The sequence below is a fragment of the Saimiri boliviensis genome, chromosome 15 (genome assembly GCF_048565385.1).
Source record: "Saimiri boliviensis isolate mSaiBol1 chromosome 15, mSaiBol1.pri, whole genome shotgun sequence".
In the NCBI taxonomy this organism is placed as follows: domain Eukaryota; kingdom Metazoa; phylum Chordata; class Mammalia; order Primates; family Cebidae; genus Saimiri; species Saimiri boliviensis.
The window spans coordinates 2,584,160-2,609,493 of record NC_133463.1 but is presented as its reverse complement, the minus strand read 5'-3'; the positions used below and the strand labels follow the sequence as shown (position 1 = coordinate 2,609,493).

Below are 25,334 nucleotides of genomic sequence, written 5' to 3'. Positions count from 1 at the left end.
GAAGGCAAATTCACCCATTCATCTGATTAAAAAGGGGACTGAAACAGGGAGCCAGGCCAGCAGATTCCCAGGCAAAAAGTGCCACAAATCTCAGGACCACTGTTTCAGCCGGCACAGTGGGTAGGTCGCCACATGGGAAATCACACAGATCCTGGCGCCTTTTCAACAGGCAACTGGAACACCTGGGAGACAGTTGACCGATCAACTAAAAAAAAAAAAAAAAAAAAAAAAATTGGCTCTGAAGCAGGAAGCCAGGTGATCAGGCTCGGCTGGTCCCACCCCCAGAAAAAAACAGCAATCGGAAACGCTCTGGATTGAGAGTTTCACAGCAAGCACAGCTGAACCCAGGACAGTCCAGCTCTGTGGGGGAGGGGAGTCCGCCATTACCGAGGCAGTCCACCACTATGTAAAGGTAGTTTGCCATTGCCGAGGCAGCCCGCCATTACAGAGGTGGGCCACCACTGTCAAGGCAGTTCTAACTACACCTGTATAACAGGACTGCAGGGAAGTTCACATGGCAGCTGGGCAGAGCCCACAGCAGCTCCACAAAGCCTCTGCAGGCAGACAGTGACTAGGCTGCCTACTCACTGGGCAGGGCAGCCCTCATAAAAGGCAGCAGCACAACAGAAACTCATAAATAAAGCCCTAACTCCCTGGGACAGAGAACCTGAGGAGGGGGGGAAGTTGGGGTTTTATGAGTTCTGCTGCAGCAGACTTAAATGTACCTGCCCAGCAGCTCTGAATGAACAATGGAGCTCACAGCTCAGCACTTGAGCTCCTAAAAAGGACAGACTGTCTCCTCAAGCAGGTCCCTGATGCCCATATATCGAAAGAGTCACCTCATAAAGGAGAGCTCAGACTGACATCTGGCAGGTATCCTTCTAGGACAAAGATAGAAGAAGAAGAAACTGGCAGCAACCTTTACTGTTCTGCAGCCGCTGCAGGTGATCCCCAGGCAAGCAGGGCCTGGAGTGGACCTTAGCAGTCCTACAGCAGTGGGGCCAGACTGTTAGTTCTTTCTAAGAAACAGAAAGAAATAATTTCATCATCAACAAACTGGACGTCCACTCAGAGACCCAATCTGAAAGTCAACAACTACAAAGACGAAAGGTGGATAAATCCACAAAGATGGGAAGAAACCAGCACAAAAAGGATGAAAACACCCGAAACCAGAACTCCTCTCCTCCTACAAGCAATCACAACTCCTCACCAGCAAGGGAACAAGGCTGGATGGAGAATGAGTGTGACGAACTGACAGAATCAGACTTCAGAAGGTGGGTAATAAGAAACTTCTCTGAGCTAAAACAACATGTTCTAACCCAATGCAAAGAAACTAAGAACCGTGAAAAAAGATTTGACAAAATGCTAATGAGAATAAACAACTTAGACAGGAATGTAAGTGAATTGATAGAGCTGAAAAACACAACACGAGAACTTCATGAAGCATACACAAGTTTCAACAGCCAAATTGACCAAGCAGAAGAAACGATATCAGAGGTCGAAGATCAACACAATGAAACAAAACGAGAAGGCAAGATTAGACAATAAAGGGTAAAAAGGAATGAACAAAGACTCCAAGAAATATGGGACTATGTGAAAAGACATAATCTACTTTTAATAGGTGTACCTGAATGTGACAAAGAGAATTAATCCAAGGTGGAACAGAAAAACTTCCCCAACCTAGCAAGGCAGGCCAATATTCAAGTCCAGGAAATACAGAGAACCTCACAAAGATATTCCTCAAGAAGAGCAATCCCAAGGCATATAATCATCAGATTCACCAGGGTTGAAATGAAGGAAAAAGTGCTAAGGACAGCCAGAGAGAAAGGTTGGATCACCCACAAAGGCAAGCCCATTAGACTCATGGCAGATCTCTCAGCAGAAACTCTACAAGCCAGATGAGAGTGGGGGCCAATATTCAACATCCTTCAAGAAAAGAACTTTCAACCCAGAATTTCATATCCAGTCAAACTAAGCTTCGTAAGTGAAGGAAAAATAAAACCCTTTGCGAACAAGCAAGTACTCAGAGATTTCATCACCACCAGGCCTGCTTTACAAGAGCTCCTGAAAGAAGCTCTACACATAGAAAGGAACAACCAGTACCAGCCACTCCAAAAACATACCAAATGGTAAAGAGCATCAACACAATAAAGAAACTGCATCAACTAACGGGCAAAACAGCCGGCTAGCATCAAAATGGCAGTATCAAATTCACACATAACAATATTAACCCTAAACGTAAGTGAGCCAAATGCCCCAATCAAAAGACACAGACAGGAAAATTGGATAAAAAGCCAAAACCCATCAGTGTGCTGTACCTAGGAAATCCATCTCACATGCAAGGATACACAAAGGCTCAACATAAAGGGATGGAGAAAGATTTACCAAGCAAATGGAGAGCAAAAAAAGCAGGGCTTGCAATTCTCATCTCTGATAAAACAGACTTTAAAGCAACAAAGATCAAAAGAGACAAAGAAGGACATTACATAATGGTAAAAGGATCAATGCAACAAGAAGAGCTAACAATCCTAAATATATAAGCACCCAATACGGGAGCACCCAGATACATAAGGCAAGTTCTTAATGACTTACAAAGAGACTTAGACTCCCACACAATAATAGTGGGAGACTTTAACACCCCATTGTCAACATTAGACAGATCAATGAGACAGAAAATAAACAAAGATATCCAGGACTTGAACTCAGACCTGGACCAAGCAAACTTAACACATATTGACAGAAGTCTCCACCACAAATCCACAGAATATACATTCTTCTCAGCACCACATCACACCTACTCTAAAACTGACCACATAATTGGAAGTAAATCACTCCTCAGCAAATGCAAAAGAATGGAAATCATAACAAACAGTCTCTCAGACCACTGTGCAATCGAGTTAGAACTCAGAATGCAGAAACTAACTCAGCACCACACAGCTTCATGGAAACTGAACAATTGGCTCTTGAATGTTGATTGCATAAACAAAGAAATGAAGGCAGAAATAAAGATGTTCTTCGAAACCAAGGAGAACGAAGACACAGCATACTAGAATCTCTGGGACACATTTAAAGCAGTCTCTAGAGGAAAATATATAGCAATGAGTGCCCACATGAGAAGCAAGGAGAAATCTAAAATTGAAACCCTAGCATCAAAATTGAAAGAGCTAGAGGAGCAATATCAAAAACTCAAAACCTAGCAGAAGACAAGAAAGAACTAAGATCAGAGCAGAATTGAAGGAGATAGAGACACAAAAAACTCTTCAAAAAAAATCAATAAATCAAGGAGCTGGTTTTTCAAAAAGATCAACAAAACAGACCACTAGCTAGATTAATAAAAAAGAAAAGAGAATAATCAAATAGACGCAATAAAAAACAATAAAGGGGATATCACCACAGATTCCACAGAAATACAAACCATCATCAGAGATTATTACAAAGAACTCTATGCACATAAACTAGTAAACATGGAAGAAATGGATAAATTCCTGGACACTTGCATCTTCCCAAGCCTAAAACTAGGAAGAAGTAGAAACCCTGAATAGACCAATAACGAGGTCTGAAGTTGAGGCAGGAATTAAGAGCCTACCACCCAAAAAAAGCCCAGGTCCAGATGGATTCACAGCCGAATTCTACCAGACATACAAAGAGGAGCTGGTACCATTCCTCCTGAAAGTATTTCAAACAATCCAAAAAGAGGGAATCCTTCCCAAATCATTTTATGAGACCAACATTATCCTGATAACAAAATCTGGCAGAAACTCAGCAAGAAAAAAAACCTTTAGGCCAATATCCATAATGAACATAGATGCAAAAATCTTGAATAAAACACTGGCAAACTGACTGCAACAGCACATCAAAAAGCTTATCCACCATGATCAAGTAGGCTTCATCCTGGGGATGCAAGGCTGGTTCAACATACACAATCTATAAACGTAATTCACCACATAAACAGAACCAAAGACAAAAACCACATGATTATCTCATTTGATGCAGAGAAGGCCTTTGACAAAATTCAACAGCCCTTTATGCTAAAAACCCTCAATAAACTAGGTATTGACAGAACGTATCTCAAAACAATAAAAGCTATTTATGACAAACCAACAGGCAATATCATACTGAATGGGCAAAAACTGGAAGCATTCCCTTTTAAATCTGGCACTAGACAAGGATGCCCTCTCTCACCACTCCTATTCAATATAGTATTGGAAGTTCTAGCCAGAGCAATCAGGCAAGAAAAAGAAATAAAGGGTATTCAAATAGGAAAGGAGGAAGTCAAATTGTCTCTATTTGCAGATGACATGATGGTATATCTAGAAGATCCCATCGTCTCAGCCCAAAATCTCCTGAAACTGATAATCAACTTCAGCAAAGTCTCAGGATACAAAATCCATGTGCAGAAATCAGAAGCATTCCTATACACCAGTAACAGACTTAAAGAGAGCCAAATCAAGAACGAACTGCCATTCACAATTGCTACAAAGAGAATAAAATACCTAGGAATACAACTAACAAAGAATGTAAAGCACCTCTTTGAGGAGAACTATAAAGCACTGCTCAATCAAATAAGAGAGGACACAAACAGATGGAGAAACATTCCACGTTCATGGTTAGGAAGAATCAGTATCGTGAAAATGGCCATACTGCACAAAGTAATTTACAGATTCAAGGCTATCCTCATCAAGCTACCAATGACCTTCTTCACAGAACTGGAAAAGGCACCTTAAACTTCATATGGAACCAAAGAGAGCCCACATAGCCAAGTCAATTCTAAGCAAAAAGAACAAAGTGGGCGGCATCACACTACCGGACTTCAAACTATACTACAAGGCTGCAGTAATCGAAACAGCATGGTACTGGTACCAAAACAGAGATACAGAACAATGGAACAGAACAGAGGCCTTGGAGGCAACACAAGACATCTACAACCATCTGATCTTTGACAAACCTGAAAAAAAAAAAAAAAGCAATGGGCAAAGGATTCCGTTTAATAAATGGTGTTGGGAAAACTGGCTAGCCATGTGCAGAAAGCAGAAACAGGGCCCCTTCCTGACACCTTACACTAAAATTAACTCCAGATGGATTAAACACTTAAACATAAGACCTAACACCATAAAAACCCAAGAAGAAAATCCAGGCAAAACCATTCGGGACACAGGTGTAGGCAACGACTTCATGACCAAAACACCAAAAGCATTGGCAACAAAACCCAAAATAGACAAATGAGACCTAAACTCCACAGCTTCTGCATGGCAAAAGAAACAGTCATTAGAGTGAATCGGCAACCAATATAATGGGAAAACATTTTGGCAGTCTACTTATCTGACAAAAGGCTGATATCCAGAATCTACAAAGAACTAAAACAATTTACAAGAAAAAACCAAACAAGCCCATTCAAAAGAGGGTGAAGGATATGAACAGACATTTAAAGAAGAAGACATACATGAGGCCAACAAATATATGAAAAAATGCTCATTATCACTGGTCATTAGAGAAATATAAATCAAAACTACATTGAGAGAGATACCATCTCACACCAGTTAGAATGGCGATCATTAAAAAATCTGGAGACAACTGATGCTGGAGAGGATGTGGAGAAATAGGAATGGTTATACACTGTTGGTGGGAGTGTAAATTAGTTCAACCATTGTGGAAGACAGTATGGAGATTCCTCAAGGATCTAGAAATAGAAATTCCATTTGTCCCAGCAATCCCATTACTGGGTATATATCCAAAGGATTATAAATCATTCTACTATAAGGACATGTGCACACAAATGTTCATTGCAGCACTGTTTACAATAGCAAAGACCTGGAACCAACCCAAATGCCCATCGATGATAGACTGGACAGGGAAAATGTGGCACATATACACCATGGAATATCATGCAGCCATCAAAAACGATGAGTTCGTGTCCTTTGTAGGGACATGGATGAACCTGGAAACCGTCATTCTCAGCAAACTGACACAAGAACAGAAAATCAAACACCGCATGTTCTCATTCCTAGGCGGATGTTGAACAATGAGAACACATGGACACAGGGAAGGGAGCATCACACACTGGGGTCTGTTGGGGGGAAATAGGGGAGGGACAACGGGCAGTGGGGAGTTGGGGAGAGATAGCATGGAGAGAAATGCCAGATACAGGTGAAGGGGAGGAAGGCAGCAAATCACACTGCCATGTGTGTACCTATGCAACAATCTTGCATGTTCTTCACATGTACCCCCAAACCTAAAATGCAATTTAAAAAATTAAATTAAATTAAAACAAAGAATTTTACATTGGGCAAAACTAAGCTTCATAAATGAAAGAAAGATACAGTCTTTTTTAGACAAACAAATGCAGAGAGAATTCGTAAGTCTCACAGGATCTATAAAACAAAAATACAATAATTTTTAAAACCACCAAGGTATACAGCCAACAAACAGCACAATGAATGAAATAGTACCTCACATCTCAATACTAATGTTGGGTGTAAATGACCTAAATGCTCCACTTAAAAGAAACAAAATAGCCAAATGGATAAGAATTCACCAACCAAGTAAATATTTGCTTTCAAGAGATTTACCTATCACTCAAGGACTCATAGAAACTTAAGGTAAAGGGGTAGAAAAAGACATTCTATGCAAATGAACACCAAAAGTGAGCAGGAGTAGCTTTTTTATAACAGATAAACTTTAAAGCAACAGCAGTTAAAAAAGATGGAAACAAATACCAAAAACCACAATTACTTTTGCACCTACCTAATACAATGATAAAAGGCCTTGTCTAACAGGAAAATATCATAATCTTAAATATATATGCATCTAACACTGGGGCTCCCAAATTTATAAAACAATTACTACTAGACCTAAGTAATGAAATAGCAACACAATAATAGAGGAGGACTTCGATACTTCCACTGACAGCACTAAACAGGTCATCAACAACAAGACAGAAAGTAAACAACAACAACAAACAAGGGATTTAAACTATGCCCTTGAACACATGGACTTAACATATTTACAAAATATTCTACCCAACAACCACAGAATATACATTCTATTCATCAGCACGTGGAATTTTGTCCAAGATAGATCATGTGATAGGCCACAAAACAAGTCTCAATAAATTTAAGAAAACTGAAATTATATCAAGTACTCTTTCAGACCACAGTGGAATAAAACTGGAAATCAACTCCAAGAGGAACTGTCAAAACCATGCAAATACATGGACGTTAATAACCTGCTCCTGAGTGATTACTGGGTCAACAATAAAATCAAGATGAAAATTTAAAAAACTATTCAAACTGAACAATAATAATGCCACAATCTATCAAAATCTATGGGATATAGCAAAGGTGGTGCTAAGAGGAAACTTCATAGCCTTAAATGCCCACATCAAAAGTCTGGAAGAACACAAATAGACAATCTAAGGTCACACCTCAAGGAACTAGAGAAACAAGAACAATTAAACCCAAACCCAGTAGAAGAAAGGAAATAACCAAGATCAAGGTAGAACTAAATGAAAATGAAGCAAAACCAAACAAAAGATAAATGAAACAAAAAGCTGGTTCTTTGAAAAGATAAATAAAATTGACAGACAACTGGCAAGACTAACCAAGAGAGAAGATCCAAGTAAGCTCAATTAGAAATGAAATGGAAGATATTACAACTGATATCACAGAAATACAGAAATCATCCAGGGTTACTATAAACACCTTTACGCACATAAACTAGAAAACCTAGAGGATGATGGATAAATTCCTGGAAAGATACAACTCTCCTAGCTTAAATCAAGAAGAATTAGAAACCTTAACCAGACCAATAAAAAGCAGCGAGATGGAAATAGTAAGAAAAGAATTACCAATAATAAAATTCCAGGACCAGATAGATTCACAGCTGAATTCTACTAGACATTCAAAGAATTAGTACTAATCCTTTTGACACTATTACACAAGATAGAGAAAGAGATAATCCTCCCTAAATTATTCTATGAAGCCAATATCACTCTAATACCAAAACCAGGAAAGGACATAAAACACACACACAAAAAAAACTATAGACCAATAACCCTGATGAAAACAGATGCAAAAATCCTTAACAAAATACTAGCTAACCACATCCAACAGCATATCAAAAAGACAATCCACCATGATTAAGCATGTTTCATACCAGGGATGCAAGGACAGTTTAACATATGCAAATCAATAAATGTGGTACACCACATAAACAGAATTAAAAACAAAAATCACATGAGCATTGCAACAGATGTTGAAAATGCATCTCACAAAATCTGGCATCCCTTTATTATTGAAACCCTTAGCAAAATCAGCATACAAGGACATATCTCAATGTAATAAAAGCCATTTATGATAAACCAATAGCCAACATAATAATGAACAGGGAAAAGTTGAAAGCATTTCCTCTGAGAACTGGAATAAGACAAGGATGCCCACTTTCACTATTTCTATTCAACACAATAGAAGTCCTAGCCAGAGGAATCAGATAAGAGAAGTCCTAGCCAGGGGAATCAGACAAGAGAAAGATATTAAGGGCATCCAGATCAGTAAAGAGGAAACCAGATTGTCACTGTCTGCTGATGATATGATTGTGTACTTAGAAAACCCAAAAGACTCCTCCAAAACACTCCTAGAATGGATAAATGAATTCAGCAAAGTTTCAGGATATGAAATTAATGTACACAAATGAGCAGCTCTGTTATACACCATCATCAACCAAACTGAGAATCAAATTAAGAACTCAACCCCGTTTACAATAGCTGTAAAATAAATAAAATACTTCATAATATGCCTAACCAAGGAGGTGAAAGGCTCTACAAAGAAAACTACAAAACATTGCTGAGAGAAATCATAGACAACAGAAACAAATGTAAATACATCCCATGCTAATGGATGGGTAGAATCAATATTGTGGCAATGACCACATTGCCAAAAGCCATCTACAAATGCAATGTAATTCCCATCAAAATACCACCATCATTCATCATAGAACTAGAAAAAAGCAATCTTAAAATTTATATGGAATCAAAAAAGGGCCCACTTAGCCAAAGCAAGATTCAGCCAAAAGAACAAATCTGGAGGCATGACATTACCTGATTTCAAAGTATACTATAAGGCCATAGCTAACAAAACAGCATGGTGCTGGTATAAAAAATAGGAACATAGACCAATGAAACAGAATAGAGAATCCAGAAATAAACCCAAATACTTAACAGCCAACTGATCTTTGACAAAGGAAACAAAAACATGAAGTGGGGAAAGGACACCCTATTCAAGAAATGATGCTGGGGAAACTGGCAAGCCACATGTAGGACGAGAGATCCTCATCTCTCACTGTATACAAACGTCAACTCAAGATGGATCAAAGACTTAAATTTAAGACTCAAAACTATATAATTTCTAGAAGATAACACTGAAAAAACCCTTCTAGACATCGGCCTAGGCAAAGATTTCATGACCCAGAACCCAAAGCAAATGCAATGAAAACAAAGATAAAGAGGTGGACTTAATTAAACTAAAGAGCTTTTGCCCAGCAAGAGGAACAGTCACCAGAGTAACAGACAACCCATAGAGCGAGAGAAAATCTTCACAATCTGTACATCTGACAAAGAACTAATATCCGGAATCGACAAGAAACTCAAACAAATTAGCATGAAAAACCCAAACAATCCAAACAAAAAGTGGGTTAAGGATATGAACATACAATTCTCAACAGAAGATACACAAATGGCAAATAAACATATGAAAAAATGCTGAATATCACTAATGATCAGGGAAATGCAAGTCAACACCACAATGCCATATCACCTTATTCCCCACAAGAATGACTATAATAAAAAAATCAAAAAATAATAGATGTAGGTGTGGATGCAGTGAAAAGGGAACACTTCTACACTGCTGGTGGGAATGTAAACAAGCACAATACTATAGAAACAGTGTGGAGATTCCTTAAGGAACTAAAAGTACAACTACCATTTGACCCAGCAATCCCACTACTAGGTACTGACCCAAAGGAAAACAAGTTGTTATAGGAGAAAGATACACGCATATGCATGTTTACAGCAGCACAATTTGCAACTGCAAAAATGTGGAACCAGTCCAAATGCCCATCAATCAATGAGTTCATAAAGAAACTGTGTATATATATACCATGGAATACTACTCACCCATAAAAAGGATTTATAAAGAATTAATGGCATTTGCAGCCATTAATTTGCAACTTGGATGGGATTAGAGATTATTGTTTTAAGTGAAGTAACTCAGGAATGGAAAAACAAACATGGTATGTTCTCACTCATAAGCGGGAGCTAAGCTATGAGGATGCGAAGGCCTAAGAATGATACGGGACTGGTCAGGGGGAATGGGTGGGAAGGGGGTGAGAAATAAAAGACTACAGTGTATACTGCAGTGATGGGTGCACCAAAGTCTCACAAATTACCACTAAAGAACTTACTCATGGAACCAAATACTACCTGTTCCCCAAAAACCTATGGAAATAAAAAATTAATCAAAAAAAAAAATTCTTGGGACTAAATGGTTATATAAGGCTGTGTTGTTTAATCTGCACATATTTATTAATTTTACAGTTTTCCTTCTGTTAGTGATTTCTAGGTTCATTTTCATCGTGAACAGAAAAGATACTTGGTAATTTGAAAGTTTTAAAATGTATTGGTTTGCTAGAGCTACCATAACAAAATACCAGTCTGAAGGATCTAACCAAAATTTATTTTCTCACATTTCTGGATGCTGAAGGTACAAGATCAAGATATAGGTAGGCTTGGTTTCTCCTGAGGCCTCTCTCCTTGGTTTGTCCCTCTTACCGTGCTCCAACATGGCACTTTCTCTGTGTGCACACATCTCCCTCTTGGTATAAGCACACCAGTCATACTAAATTAGAACCCATTCTACTTAACCGTAATTACTTCTTTAAAGGCTCTATCCCCATGTAGCCACATTCGGAGATGTAATGCGAGTTAGGACTGTAGTATATGAATTTCAGGGGAACACAATCAATTCATAACAATTTGTTTTGTTGCATAACATATGGTCTAATCAAGAGAATGTTATGTATGCACTTAAGAATGGGTATTATATTTTTGGATGCAGTGCATTACACATGTTTATTAGGTCTAATTGGTATATACAGCTGTTGAATCCTTTATTTCCTTACGGATTTCCTATATGATTGTTCTCGCCATTACTGAAAGTGGGTATGTCTTCAGTTATTGTAGATCTATTTTTCCCTTTAATTTTGTCCATTTTTACTTCATATACTTTGGGGCTCCTTTGTTAAGTATGCACATATTTAGAACTATTTTATGTTTTTGCTGTGTTAAACCTTTTATCAATTTAAGGTCCTCTGCATCTCTTGTAAACTTTTTTAGATTTAACAAGTCAATTTTGTCTGATTTAATATAGTCACTCGTTCTTTTTTAGTATTTTAATTATTTTGCTATCAACCATTTTGTGTCCTTATGTTTAATTTGATTCTCTTATAAACAGCTTACAGATGGATTCTTGTTTTAAGCTTATCTACCAATTGCTACCTTTTAACAGTCGTGTTTCATTCATTTACGTGATTATCAATAAAGAAGGAATTCACTTTTTCCATCAATTGTTTCCTATATGCCTTACATACTTTTTTGCTTTTCAATTACTTCATTACTACTTTTCTGTTTTTCTTTTTTTTTGTTGTGTTTCATTTTAATTCCCTTCGTTTCTCCCATTCTCTATATTAGTTATTTTCTTAATAATTTTCTTGGAAATTACAATCAATATCTTAAATAACATCCTTTGAATAATATCAACTAAGTTTCAGTAGTCTACAGCACTCTGTTCCTCTACATCTCTACCCCTCTCCCTTTTTATTCTTATTGTCAAAGACTATATCTTTTTTTTTATTTTTGAGATGGAGTCTTACTCTGTCGCCAGGCTGCAGTGCAGTGGTGCAATCTTGGCTCACTGCAACCTCTGACTCCCTCATTCAAGAGATTCTACTGCCTCAGTCTTTTCAGTAGCTGGGATCACAGGCATGTGCCACCACACCCAGCTAATTTTTGTGTATTTAGTAGAGACCAGGTTTCACCAGGTTGGCCAGGATGGTCTTGATCTCCCGACTTTGTGATCCACCTGCCTTGACCTCCCAAAGGGCTGGGATTACAGGCCTGATCCACTTTGCCCAGCCACAGACTATATCATTATGTATTACAGGCGTCCTAATACAGACTTGTAAGTATTATTAAATGTATTTTCCCATTACATTATATAGGAAAAAGAGAAATAACAAACAATTTTAAAAGCACAGTAACAATGGCTTTTAAATTAACCTATGTAACTACCTTGACCAACAGTCTATTTTTTCTTTTGGCTTCAAACTGCTGTTTAGTATCTCTTCCTTTGAGCCTGAAGGACTTGCCTTAGCATTTCTTGTCTATCAGTAATGAACTACTTTGGCTTTTATAATATTTGGAAATGTCTTAATTTCTCCTTTATTCTTAAATTTTTTTTTTTTTTTTTTTAGAGACAGCATCTTGCGGTGTTGCCTAGGCTGGAGGGAATCCAGAGGCTATTCACACATATGCTCACAGCATACTGCAGCCTCAAGTTCCTGGGTTCCAGCAATATTCTTCCCTCAGTCTCCCAAGTCACTGAAGCTATAGATGCATGCCACCACGCCCAGCTGCATCTCTTTTATTCTTAAAGATATTGGCCGGGTGTGGTGGCTTATGACTGTAATCCCAGCACTTTGGTAGGCTGAGGAGGGTAGATCACTTGAGGTCAGGAGTTTGAGACCAGTCTGGCCAACATGGTGAAACCCCACCTCTACTAAAAATAAAAAATTAGCTGGGTATGGTGGCACATGCCAGTAGTCCCAGCTACTTGAGAGGCTAAGACAGGAGAATCGCTTGAACCCAGGAGACAGAGGTTGCAGTGAGCTGAGATCATGCCACTGCAGTCCAGGATGGGAGACAAAGTGAGACTCTGTCTCAAAACAAAACAAAACCAAACCAAACAAAACAAAACAAAACAAACAAACAAACAAAAAACAGATACTGTTGCCAGACAGACAATCTTGGTTGACAGCTTCTTTCTTTCAGGTTTTTAAATATGTCATCCCACTGCTTTCTGGCCCCCATAATTTCTTTTTTTGTTTCCTTTTTTGATTGGTTGATTTTGGACCTTGTAGTTTCTGATGAGAAAGAAACTGTTAATATTATTGAGGAGCCCTTATACATGACAAGTTGCCTCCCTCTTGCTGCTTTCAATATGCCATCCATCTTTGTTTTTGGGTTTCAGCAATTTCACTATAATGTGCCTTGGTGTAAATCTCTGATATTTTATGCTTGAAGTACACTGGCCTTCTTGGGTATGTACATTAAAAATTTTCAAAAATAAAAAAATAAAAAAAATTTCATCAAATATGAAGAATTTTATTTTTCAAATATTGCAAATTAGCATTTCAAATGGTAGCAATTACCATTCCCTTGCCCCATAATCCTCGTTTAGATTAATGAGACCAGGGCAGATTATGTGTTCTGATGGCTAACTGCTGCTTTTGATCACTGAGGAGCTGGCACAGAAACTAGAAGATATTGTTCCTCAGCCATTATTCTTAAAATATTTCTTTCTGGTGTTTTCTCTCTCTCTTCTCCTTCTGATACTCCTGTAATACAAAGGGTCCCACAGAGACATTATGGGCTCTGTTCATTTTTTTCATTCTGCTTCTGAGACAGAAAAGAGTTCAATTTTCTTTTCTTCAAGTTCAATGAGTTTGTGTTCTCCCTCCTCAAATTGGCTGTGGAACCTCTCTAGTGTGTGTGTGTGTGTGTGTGTGTGTGTGTGTGTGTGTGTGTGTGTGTTTCTTTTTTCTTTCTTTTTTTGAGGCAGGATCTCAATCTGTTGCCTAGGTTGGAGTGCAGTGGCGCAATCTCAACTCACTGCAACCTCTGCTTCCCAGATTCAAGCCATTCTTGTGCCTCAGCCTCCCAAGCAGCTGGACTTCAGGCATGCATCACCACACCCAGCTAATTTTTGCATTTTTTGTAGAGATGGGGTTTCTTCATGGTGCCCAGGATGGTCTGGAACTCCTGGACTCAAGTGATCCACCCACCTCAGCCTTCCAAAGTGCAGGGATGAAAGGCGTATGTCTCTAGTGTGTTATTAAAATTTAAATTACTGTACTTTCACTCAATTTCTCTTTGGTTTTTAAATAATTTTAGTAACTTTATTGATATTTTCATTTTTTGATATCATTTTCTTGATTTCCTTTAGTTCTTTATCTATGGGTTCCTTTAACTCATTGAACATGCTTAAGACAATTGATTTCACATTTTTGACTTATAATTCCAATATCTGAATTTCCTTGGGGATGCCTCATGTAAAATTACATTTTTCCTGTACTGGGCCATACTTTTCCTGTTTCTTTGTGTATTCTGTCATTTTTTGTTGAGAACTGGACATTTGTGTAGTATTTTATAAAAACTCTGTAATCTAATTATCCCACTCCTTAGGGATTGCAGAATCGTACTTGCTGAAGACTGAAATTGTCCATCTGTGACTTTTCCAAATTATACTTTAACATTTGCTGTAAGTGTTCAACTGGACTGTAGAATTCCATAACAGGCACTTCATACGGTTCCTTCTGGGTCGGTAGTTACTTAGATAAAGGGATGGATTTCTGGAACTTCCTAATCTATCATTTTCATAACATTGCTTCTCTCAGTTGCTCTCTTTACTCAGTATCTTAGATTAGGAAGAGGATGGTAATTTATTTGCTAATATTTGGTTCAAATGTTCCAATTTCTGCTTCCCTCTACTGGAAATAATAATGTACATTTGCGTATGAGACTCTGAGCAGTCCTACAATACAACAACTGGGACACATTTCAGCAGCCTTTTCCAAGCTTATTTGAGCAGAAAACACTTTAATTATATTTCTATGAACACCCTGCTATAGTCTGAATGTGTTTCCCAAAGTCTCAGCATTGGAAACTTAATTTCCAATGCGACAGAATTGGGAGGTGGAACCTAATAAATGGTGATTAGCTCACGACGGTGCTACCTCCCTAAATGGATTTATGTCATTACCATAGGAGTGGGCTAGCTATCACAAGAATGGCCTCATCATAAAAGCAGGTTTGGCTCCCTCTTGCTTTTGTGCTCTCTTGCCCTTTCACCTTCTGCCATGGGAATATCAAGCATGAAGGCCCTCAACAAATACTGGTGCTATGCTCTTGGAGTTCCCAGCTTCTAGAACCATAACACAAATAAATTTTTTTCTTTTTTTGAGATAGGATCTCACTCTGTTACAGAGGCTGAAGTGTAGTAGTGTGATCATGGCTCAATTCAGCCTTGACCTCCCTTGGCACAGGTGATTCTCCCACCTCAGTCCCTCAAGGAGCTGGGACTACATTCTTGTGCCATCATGCCTGGCTAATTTTTTAATTTTTTATAGAGGTTTTTCCCAGGCTGCTCATGAACTCCTGGACTCAAGTAATCCACTGCTAGCCTCAGCCTCCCAAAGTGTCAGGATTATAGACAACAGCCATTGCACCTGTCTGATAAATTTCTATTGCTTATAAATTATGCAGTGTCAGGTTTTCTGTTATAGCATCACAAAATAGACTAAGACACACCCCACAGAAAAGTGTCATCTACTTCACTTCCTCCTCATGTAGAATAAATCACTGCCCTCCTTCCAGTTTTTCAGATTATCCAGATTACCCTCACAGTCTTTATCTTTTCCCTTTTCATACAGCATTAATTTTCTTTCCTACTTATTTCCTCTCAAGACACCCCATAATTTTGGTGGAAAAGACTGAATTTCTGGTTGTCCCAACAGGAAGATAATCTCACTCAATAAACAAACCTTTCTGTCTTTAGCACTGCTTTGGTTGTCCCAGCAATAGTGGCCCGCAATTTATTTCTAAGAATCTGATGTGGCAAATATAAAACAAGAACCATGGCAACTGTGAATAGGCCCCTGGGCTCTACCTCTCTCCTCTGCCAATTAACACACATGGGTTATAATGAAAACCCAGACAAGCTGACAAAGTTTCTCTTTTGGCATCACAATCTTTCTTGTGTTTACTCTGGGCTCTAATTACTGCTGGCACCAAAAAAAAAAAAAACAAACAAAACAAAAAAAAAAAAACTACAGTTGTCTGGGCCCCACAAATCCATCCCAAGTCTCCCATTTCAGTACATGGCATGATCATTAACTTGTTTGCTCAAGCCAAAAACTTAGTTGTTTTCCTATCTTTCCTTCAAATACCACATCAAACCCATCAGCAAATCCTGTTGCCTCTAACTCCAAAATATATTCTGAATCCACTATTCACCATCATAGTCCAAATCACTACTTTCTTTCATACTTGAGCTACTCCCACAGCCTCCCAGATGCATTTATTCTGCCCTTCTACCCCAAATAATCCTCCACAGACTTCAAAAGGTGAATCAGATCATCAAGACTCTCCTGTAAATCTTAGCTCTTTAATACTGCACACAGGGTGGCTCTCCAGACTCACTTTCTGCTGCCACTGCCTTGAAATTTCCACTTTGTACGCAAAGCACTACATATATCCCTGCATATGTCTTGCACTAGGCCATTCTGACTTTTTGGTCTTTACTCACATGGTCTCCTCTACTCCAAATGCCCTCATAGTCCCTCCCCTGGTTCTTTCTAATATAGCCCTTTTAGCTGAGATAGGGCATCATCAACTTCAGGAAGCTACCCCTGTCACTACATCTCTCAGTCTGTACTCTCCCCAGCACACACACATACACTCACATAACCAGCCACCCCTACTGACCTACCTACCTAATGGTTGCACTTACCTCCCCAGTGCTCTCATATCCTCTGTACAGATATCTATTACTATGCCTACAAGGGTGTTTTAGAACTTGTTTATATTACTTTTCTCTTCTACTACACTGTGAGCTCCTTAAGGGCAGAAATAATTTGACATTCAAGTTGAATGTTGTATTCCCAGGAATTCTAGTACAAGGCTTATTAAAGAATAAGTAAACATTCAGTAAATTTTTTTAAATGAATGTACAAATCAGCGAAGTCTTCCCATTCAATTAGGGAGGATAAACAAGACTTACAACATCTTCACGATGATATAATACATTAATCATACAGTTACTGAGTGCCTACTATGTTTCAAGCAGTATTCCAGGCATTGGGAATACAGTAGTAAAACAATTTTGATTTGAATGTTTTAGCCAAAGTGATAAGATATTAGTCAGATAAAGAAGCATAAATACTGGGAAGGAAATGTTAAAATTATTATTCTAAGTGATGTAACTATAAAAAGAAAAGCTGTCACCAGTAAATAAATATAAGAAAAAGTACAGGCATATCTTGGAGATACTGTAGGTACAGCTGCAGACCACTCCAATAAAGTTATTATCAGAACAAAGCAAGTCACATGAATTTTTGTTTCCCATTGTATATAAAAGTTATGTTTATACTATATTATAGCCTATAAGGTGTGCAACAGCATTGTATCTAAAAAAAAAATGCATATACCTTAATCAAAAACACGTTATTGATTTAAAAAATGCAGCCTCAGTGAGTCATAATCTTTTTGAGGAGAAAGGGTCTTGCCTTGATGTTAATGGCTACTGACTGATTGGGGTGGTGGTTGGTGAAGGCTGGAGTGGCTGAGGCAGTTTCTTAAAGAGAACAATAAAGTTTGTTGTATCAATTGCCTCTTCCTTTCCAGAAAGATTTCTCTATAGCATGAGATAATGCTTGATGGCATTTACCCACACTGGAATTTCTTTCAGAATAATAGTAAATCCTCTAAAACCTGCTGCTGCTTTATCAGTTAAGTTTTTGAAATATTCTAAATTCTTTGTTCCCGTTTCAACAATGTTCACAGCATCGTCATCAGATATATATTCCACCTAAAGAAACCAGTTTCTTTGCTCATTCATAAGAAGAACTCCTCATCCATTAAAGTTAGGAGATTTTAGCATCCAATCCCAATCTTCAGGCTTTATTTCTAATTCGAGTTCTCTTGCTTTTTCCACCGCATCTGCAGTTACTTCCTCCACTTAAGTCTTAAACCCCTCAAACTCACTGATGAGGGCTAGAATCAACCTCTTCCATATTCCTGACAATGTTGATATTTTGACCTCCTCCCATGAATTATGAATGTTTTTAATGGGAGGTAGAATGGTGAGTCCTTTCAGAAAGGTTTTCAATTTACTTTGCCCAGATCCTTCAAAGGAATCATTATCTATGGCAGCTATAGCAAGACTTGAAAGTCAAAATTAACCCTTGATCCACAGGCTGCAGAATGGATGTTGTGTTAGCAGTCATGAAAATAATGTTAATCTCCCTGTACGTCTCCATGAGAGCTCTTGGCTGACCAGGTGCATTGTCAATGAGAGGTAGTATTTTAAAAGAATTTTTCTTTTCCCCTGAGCAGCAGGTCTCTAGTATTTAGTAAACCATGCTGCAAACAGATGTGCTGTCAACCAGGCTTTATTATTCCATTATTATTCCATTTATAGAACACAAGCAAAGTAGATTTAGCATAATTCTTAAAGGCCCTACAATTTTCAGAATGATAAATGACCACTCGCTTCAACTTAAAGTCACCAGCTGCATTAGCCCCTAATAAGAGAGTCAGCCTGTCCTTGGAAGCTTTGAAGCCAGGCATTGGCTTTTCCTCACCAGCTATGAAAGTCCTAGGTAGTATCTTCTTCAAATACAAGGCTGTTTCATCTACATTGAAAATCTGTTGTTTGGTGCAGCCACTTTTATCAATGATCTTAGCTGTATCTTCTGGATAACCTGCTGCAGTTTCTCTGTCAACACTTGCTACTTTATCTTGTACTTTTACGTTATGGGAGAGTTTCTTAAATCTCATGAATTAACCTCTGCTAGCTTCAAATTTTTCTTCTGAAGCTTCCTCACCTCTCTCAGCCTTCTAAGAATTGTAGAGGGTTAGAGTCTCGCTCTGGATTAGGCTTTGGTTTAAGGAAATGTCATGGCTTTTTGATCTTACATCCAGACAACTCAAACTTTCTCCATATTAGCAAAAAGGCAGCTTTGCTTTCTCATTATTTGTGTTCTCACTGGAGTAGCACTTTTAATTTCCTTTAATAACTTTTCCTTTTCATTCATAACTTGTCTAACTGCTTGGTGCAAGAGGCCTAGCTTTCAGCCTACTTTGCCTTTTGACATGCTTTCCTTACTAAGCTTAATCACTTCTAGCTTTTGGTTTAAAGTAAAAGATGTGGAATTCTTCCTTTCATGTGAACACTTCGAAGGCATATTAAGCTTATTAGTTGGGCTAATTTCAATACTGTTATGTCTCATGGATGTGGGGCCTGAGGAGAGAAAGTGAGAAGGGGAAACATCTGATTGATGGAGCAGTCAGAGCACACATAGCATTCATCAATTAAGTTTGCCATCTTACATGGGCATGGTTCATGGCACCTGAAAATAATTACAATAGTAACATCAAAGATCACTTATCACAGATAACCATAATAGATAATACGAAACTTTGAAATATTGGGATAATTATTTAAATGTGATACAGAGACACGAGGTGAGCACATGCTGTTGGAAAAATGTCACTGATAAAAAGTAAAACATGTGTGAAGTGCTATAAAAGCAAAGAAGCAGAGCACAGTAAAATGCAGTGTGCTGTATTTGACGTGATCGGCTGCAGGGACTCTGCTAGGAGGTTTACAGATGACTTAACAATATCAAAGAGTCACAGCAGCAACAGCAAAAACAAAACACATACCCTATACTAAAACAGTTCCTAAAACCTACTTTGAAACAACATCTGAAGTACATACCAAACTACACATATAACAGTATCTACTACATAGCTGTTTATGATAGTAAAAGAACCAATATGTACCATATCCTGAGAATATGGAAAGTGTTTTTAAAACTGTATCACACTGTGCAGCCATAAAAAATGCTGAATGTGGTGTGATGAGACTGGCAGCAGCAAAGACACCTTCAACCTTTACAGGTTACTATGGAAATAATATATTAAAAGGCTCAAAACCCACTGGTATTCTATGACCAAGAATTTCTACTTCTAGAAATACTATAGGAACTAAATCAGAAGGAAAGTGTAAGTAAAAATACTTCACCCAAGCAGTGATTAAAACAGCTCAAAATAGAAAGAAACCTTAAAAATCCTAAATAAGAGGATGTTTAAATTACCACATAATCATATAGAGGAATACTAAGTAGTGACTAAAAAGATGATATGAATGGACCAATGGAGGGGTATGCTCCTGACAATGGGGAAAGTCAGACTTCACTCTTCCAGCATACTGGGATGTGTATTATGAGAAGCAAAGTATCTGGTACAGGGGATACCAATAAATACTTCTGAATGAATAAGGTGTCCTGGTTGTCCCTGGATATACTCTCACACACTCAACCACTTACCTGTCCTCCTTCTAGCATTAGCGTTCATGGCAGGACGTAATCAGGCAGATGGTTTCTACCTTCCTCTCTCCCCAGTATCATTAAAGTAAATTCCTTCATTTGCTTTTTCTGGTATATCTGCATTCAAATGGTGAGATGTCTCTTTGGAATCATTATAAAGCTTTCAGTTTGCTTGAGTAGTAAAAGCTATTTATTCATTAGTTAATGTTGAAACTATGAGACATGGGATTCATTATACTAGTTTATTTTTATATGTCTGAAATTGTATAGATTAACACATTTTTAATAAGTTGGATACTGTTATATAATTCTATAATTATTTCATAATGCAATTAATTGGCAGCAAGGCATTTTACTTCTATCTTTATTTTCAGACTGCCAGAGGCAAAGCTGCATTACCTCTCATTAGAATCCAATGAGAATTTACTAGGCAATATTTACAGAGGTCTCTAAGCTCCTTGGGATAAGCAGCCATTGTACTTAAACTCATATTTATTACTATAGGACAAATAGGAGCATCTAAAGTTTATTGATTCTTTTTAAAAAGCTGTGCCCATGTTAAAAAACAGTTTAAATGAACAGAGAAGGGTGCCAGTGGGAAAAGGATAGCCAGCCCACAAGGAAAAATAAATTCACTATGACTTGTTAAGTTTCCTTTAAAAAATTATATATACATATATATTTGGGGGGGGGGGTGGGGGATAGAGTTTTGCTCTCATTGCCTTGGCTCACCGCAACCTCTGCCTCCCAGATTCAAGAGATTCTCCTGCCTCAGCCTCCTGAGTAGCTGGGATTACAGGCATGTGCCACCACGCCTGGCTTATTTTTTGTATTTTTAGTAGAGACAGGGTTTCTCCATGTTGGTCAGGATGGACTTGAACTCCTGACCTCATGTAATCCACCCACCTCAGCCTCCCAAAGTGCTGGGATTACAGGCGTGAGCCACCATGCCTGGCCAAGACTAGTCCTTCAAAAAATTATTTTGGTTTTCTTTCATTAAGTATGAGAGTTTTGTTTTTTTGTTTTTTTGGTTTTTGGAGACAGGGTCTTGCTCTGTCACCCAGGCTGGAGTGCAGTGGTGCAATCTTGGCTCCCTGCAATCTCCACCTCCCAGGCTCAAGTGATTCTTCCACCTTAGCCTGCTGAGCAGCTGGGACCACAGGCATGCGCCACCCATATCCAGCTAATTTCTGTAGTTTTAGTAGAGATGAAATTTTGCCATGTTGGACAGGTTGGCTTCGAACTCCTGACCTCAACTGATCTGCCTGCCTTGGCCTCCGAAACTGCTAGGATTATTACAGGCATGAGCCAACGTGAATGGCCTCTTCTATCTTCTTAAGTATTATATGCTGAATATACATAAATAATCTCTCGACCGCCCGCAGGAATTCCTGTGGAGAGCAACACCCAAGGGTTGTTTGGTAAGACCCAGACCTACAAACATTCCAAAGTCCAATGATAATAACTCATTTACTTGTAAAGTCTAAGGAACCAGTGGGATTTAGAAATTCTTGGTCATATAAATCTTTGTAGATAAACTTGATCTAATTTTACTTCTCATAAGCCCAAGAAAATGTCCTACATTATTTAAAGCCTCTAAAACATCTTCCCTGAAGAAAAGTAATCATATTTAGATATTTTTAAAAACTAGGCCATTTAATAAATGCATTTAAAAACATATAAAGGTGTGCAAAAAAAAAAAAAAAAAAAAATCAGAAGTTGAGAAGGAGCCAGGCCTGGTGGCTCAGACCTATAATCCCAGCACTTTGGGAAGCCAATGTGGGAGGACTGCTTGAGGGCAGGAGTTTGAGACCAGCCTGGGCAAAATAGCAAGACTCTGTCTCTACCAAAAAAAATAAAAGAAAAAAAAATTTGAACAGTTGAGGGGAGAGGAGATTTTTAAAACATAATAACTATAAAAGGCTCTGCTACCACAAATAAACTTAGATGCTAATAAGAGAAGTAAATTCTACAAGGGAGTAAAACTAAGGTGGGAACCAAGAAGATCTGAATGAGGACAGATTTCTAAAGGAGGGAAGACAGTTTCAAGGTAAGAGAGGAGATGCTGATAGAAGTTCTGTGCTGCTGTGTGCTCCATGAATGCAGAGAGGGAAGCATCCAATCAGAACCCTGCCAGCGACTACCTTGAAAGCCCTACTCCACGAATGTAGATTAACCTATACTAATAAACCTATCAATCTGTTTTTAATCCAGTAAATTAAAACTAAAGTTATGATAGAAAAATAGGCATAATTACATAACTTACATAAAGATTATATATAGTCATTGGGATATGTTAAATACATAATAATTGAATATTTAACAATTTTTAAAATGCTGGAAGATCATACTCCAAACTGTTAACAGTGGTCATCTAGAATGAGTGTGATTAATTGAAGAGGTGAGGGTAAGAGGATTCACTTTCTTTTTTTTTTTCTTTTTATTTATTTATTATACTTTAAGTTCTGGGGTACATGTGCAGAATGTGCAGGTTTGTTACATAGGTATACACATGCCATGGTAGTTTGCTGCATCCATCACCGCATCATCTACATTAGGTATTTCTCTTAATGCTATTCCTCCCCAATTCCTCCACTCTCTGCTATATCCCTCCCTTATCCCCCTACCCCCTGACAGGCCCAGGTGTGTGATGTTCCCCTCCCTGTTCTTTCTAAGGTATATATTTCTAAATTGTTTTAACTTTTACAATGCATATTTGAAAATAAATGCTTAAGGCAAATATTTAAAGCAAAAAAGAAAGAAAGCAATTATTAGGAGGAAAGTTCTAAAAAATAAGCTTAATGAGATGTGAGTAGTCCTAGCAGTTACTGAAACACCACACAAAACTATAGTAATTGAAATAGTGCAATACTAGCATGTGCAAATACAGTTACATTAAAAGAGCTAAAAGCACAAAAATATATGTAGGTATTTAGTACATGATAAAGGCAGCATTGAAATTGTATGAAGAAAAGACACAATGTTCAATAAATAATGCTGAGATTCCTGGTGGCCATTTGGAAAAAAATAAAATTGCATTTACTACCTCACATATTACACATAAAGATAAACTCCAGGAGTGTCAAAGACTTAAATGTAAAATTTTAAAAAATCCATAGAAGTATTAGAATAAAACAGAATAATTTTTACACCTCATAGTAAGGAAAACCTTTCTATCTATGATACAAAACCCAGAAGCCATAAAAGATGGGTAAAATCGACTACAGAAAAAGAGAAAATTTCTGCTCATCAAAAACAAAGCAACAAAACAAATCCCTTCCCCTAAAAATGTCGAAAGTCAAATGACAAACGAGGAATGAACTAAGTGCAATGTATATGACTGACAAGGCGCTTTATAAAAAAATAATTTATAAAAAAGTTGGTAGAAATCACTTGGACAAATAGTCTAAGAGAAGAAAGGTCAAAGATTATCAATGGACATAAAATGAAATACAAGTGATTCTTTTTTTTTTTTTTTTTTTTTTTTTTTTTTTTTTGAGACAGAGTTTCGCTCTTGTTACCCAGGCTGGAGTGCAATGGCGCGGTCTCGGCTCACCGCAACCTCCGCCTCCTGGGTTCAGGCAATTCTCCTGCCTCAGCCTCCTGAGTAGCTGGGATTACAGGCACGTGCCACCATGCCCAGCTAATTTTTTTTTTTTGTATTTTTAGTAGAGACGGGGTTTCACCATGTTGACCAGGATGGTCTCGATCTCTCGACCTCGTGATCCACCCGCCTCGGCCTCCCAAAGTGCTGGGATTACAGGCTTGAGCCACCGCGCCCGGCGAAATACAAGTGATTCTTAAGGAGAAAAATGCCTAGGCCCATTTTATATAAGAGAAATATAAATTAAAATGATAAATACTATATTTCCAATTTTTAACTTGGTCAAGATCAATAGGGTAGGTTTATAAAGGAAAAGAAAACAGCTCTTCATGCATTGCTGGTGGGAATGTAAAATGGTGCCATTTGACAAAGTCTGCTAAAATTAAGGAGGCACATATCCTCTGATCCAGCAATAATACTACTTATAAAAATTTATCCCATAGCCCTTCCTCATACATTAACAAAATGAAAACTTATAAAAAATTACCAACAAATTAATAATTGGCTCTTAAAACACGGATGCTCAAACATTCCCTCAAAAGCAGTATAATTTTCTTCTATTCATGGTAAAAATCAGTATCCCATTGCAAAAGAAAACAAACATAGTATCCTTTAAAATAATTTCTGATCCAATAATGATGATTTTTGCTCCTGCAATTCAAACCCTAGTATATCTCAGTTCATGCTTTTTATCCTCCCCTCTCAAGCTAAGAAATATTTAATTAATGTGTGTTATCCTATTGTCACATAATGCCTCTTAATAAAATTATTTTTCCAAGAAATATAAAAACAAAAACAGCCAGATCTTTTAACACATCACTTGGGCAAGAATCTTAATATGGTTGTTTCCTCAACCCTCTCACCCCAAATTATCAGAAATCTGCTGACAGAAGTAGAAACAAACCATCAGAGACAATCCAGTGCTTCTCTGACAGAAAACCCACGTCCAATCCTGGCTCTCTTCCTCTGACATTGCTCTATGATAAAGTGACAAAAATGTTCCTGATAAAAATGTCTTTTCTTATGAGGCTGACTCACAGTTGGTGACTGCTGGATTCAGTTCTGCGCACTCACCAGGGAGGGAAGATCCGGACAATGTCCTGGGGACGGCCCCTGAGGTAGCCTGCAGTCTCCTTGGTGAAGAGAACTTTCAGGCCAGCTCCAGGCCTGGAGGCCACATCTGGGGAGGGGCTGGTAACTGGTGGCCCCAGTAACTGCTCACACATGGCAACTTGCATGGCACATTCCTCATGCAGCTCTAAAATTTTCACAGTTAATACACCAGATTTTCTAC

General features: G+C 38.1%; 1 protein-coding gene across 6 annotated transcripts in view; it reads right to left on the bottom strand.

Moving 5' to 3' along the window:
- Nucleotides 1–25,334, bottom strand: part of SPIDR (scaffold protein involved in DNA repair) — a 401,999-nt gene that overhangs the window by 222,663 nt on the left and 154,002 nt on the right. For 4 of the 6 annotated variants that reach the window (XM_010351608.3, XM_010351611.3, XM_074386636.1 and 1 more), the window contains one exon: nt 25,115–25,334. In XM_010351608.3, the coding sequence (XP_010349910.3) occupies nt 25,115–25,334 (220 nt within the window). The other 2 variants (XM_074386640.1, XM_074386638.1) reach the window with 2 other exon arrangements.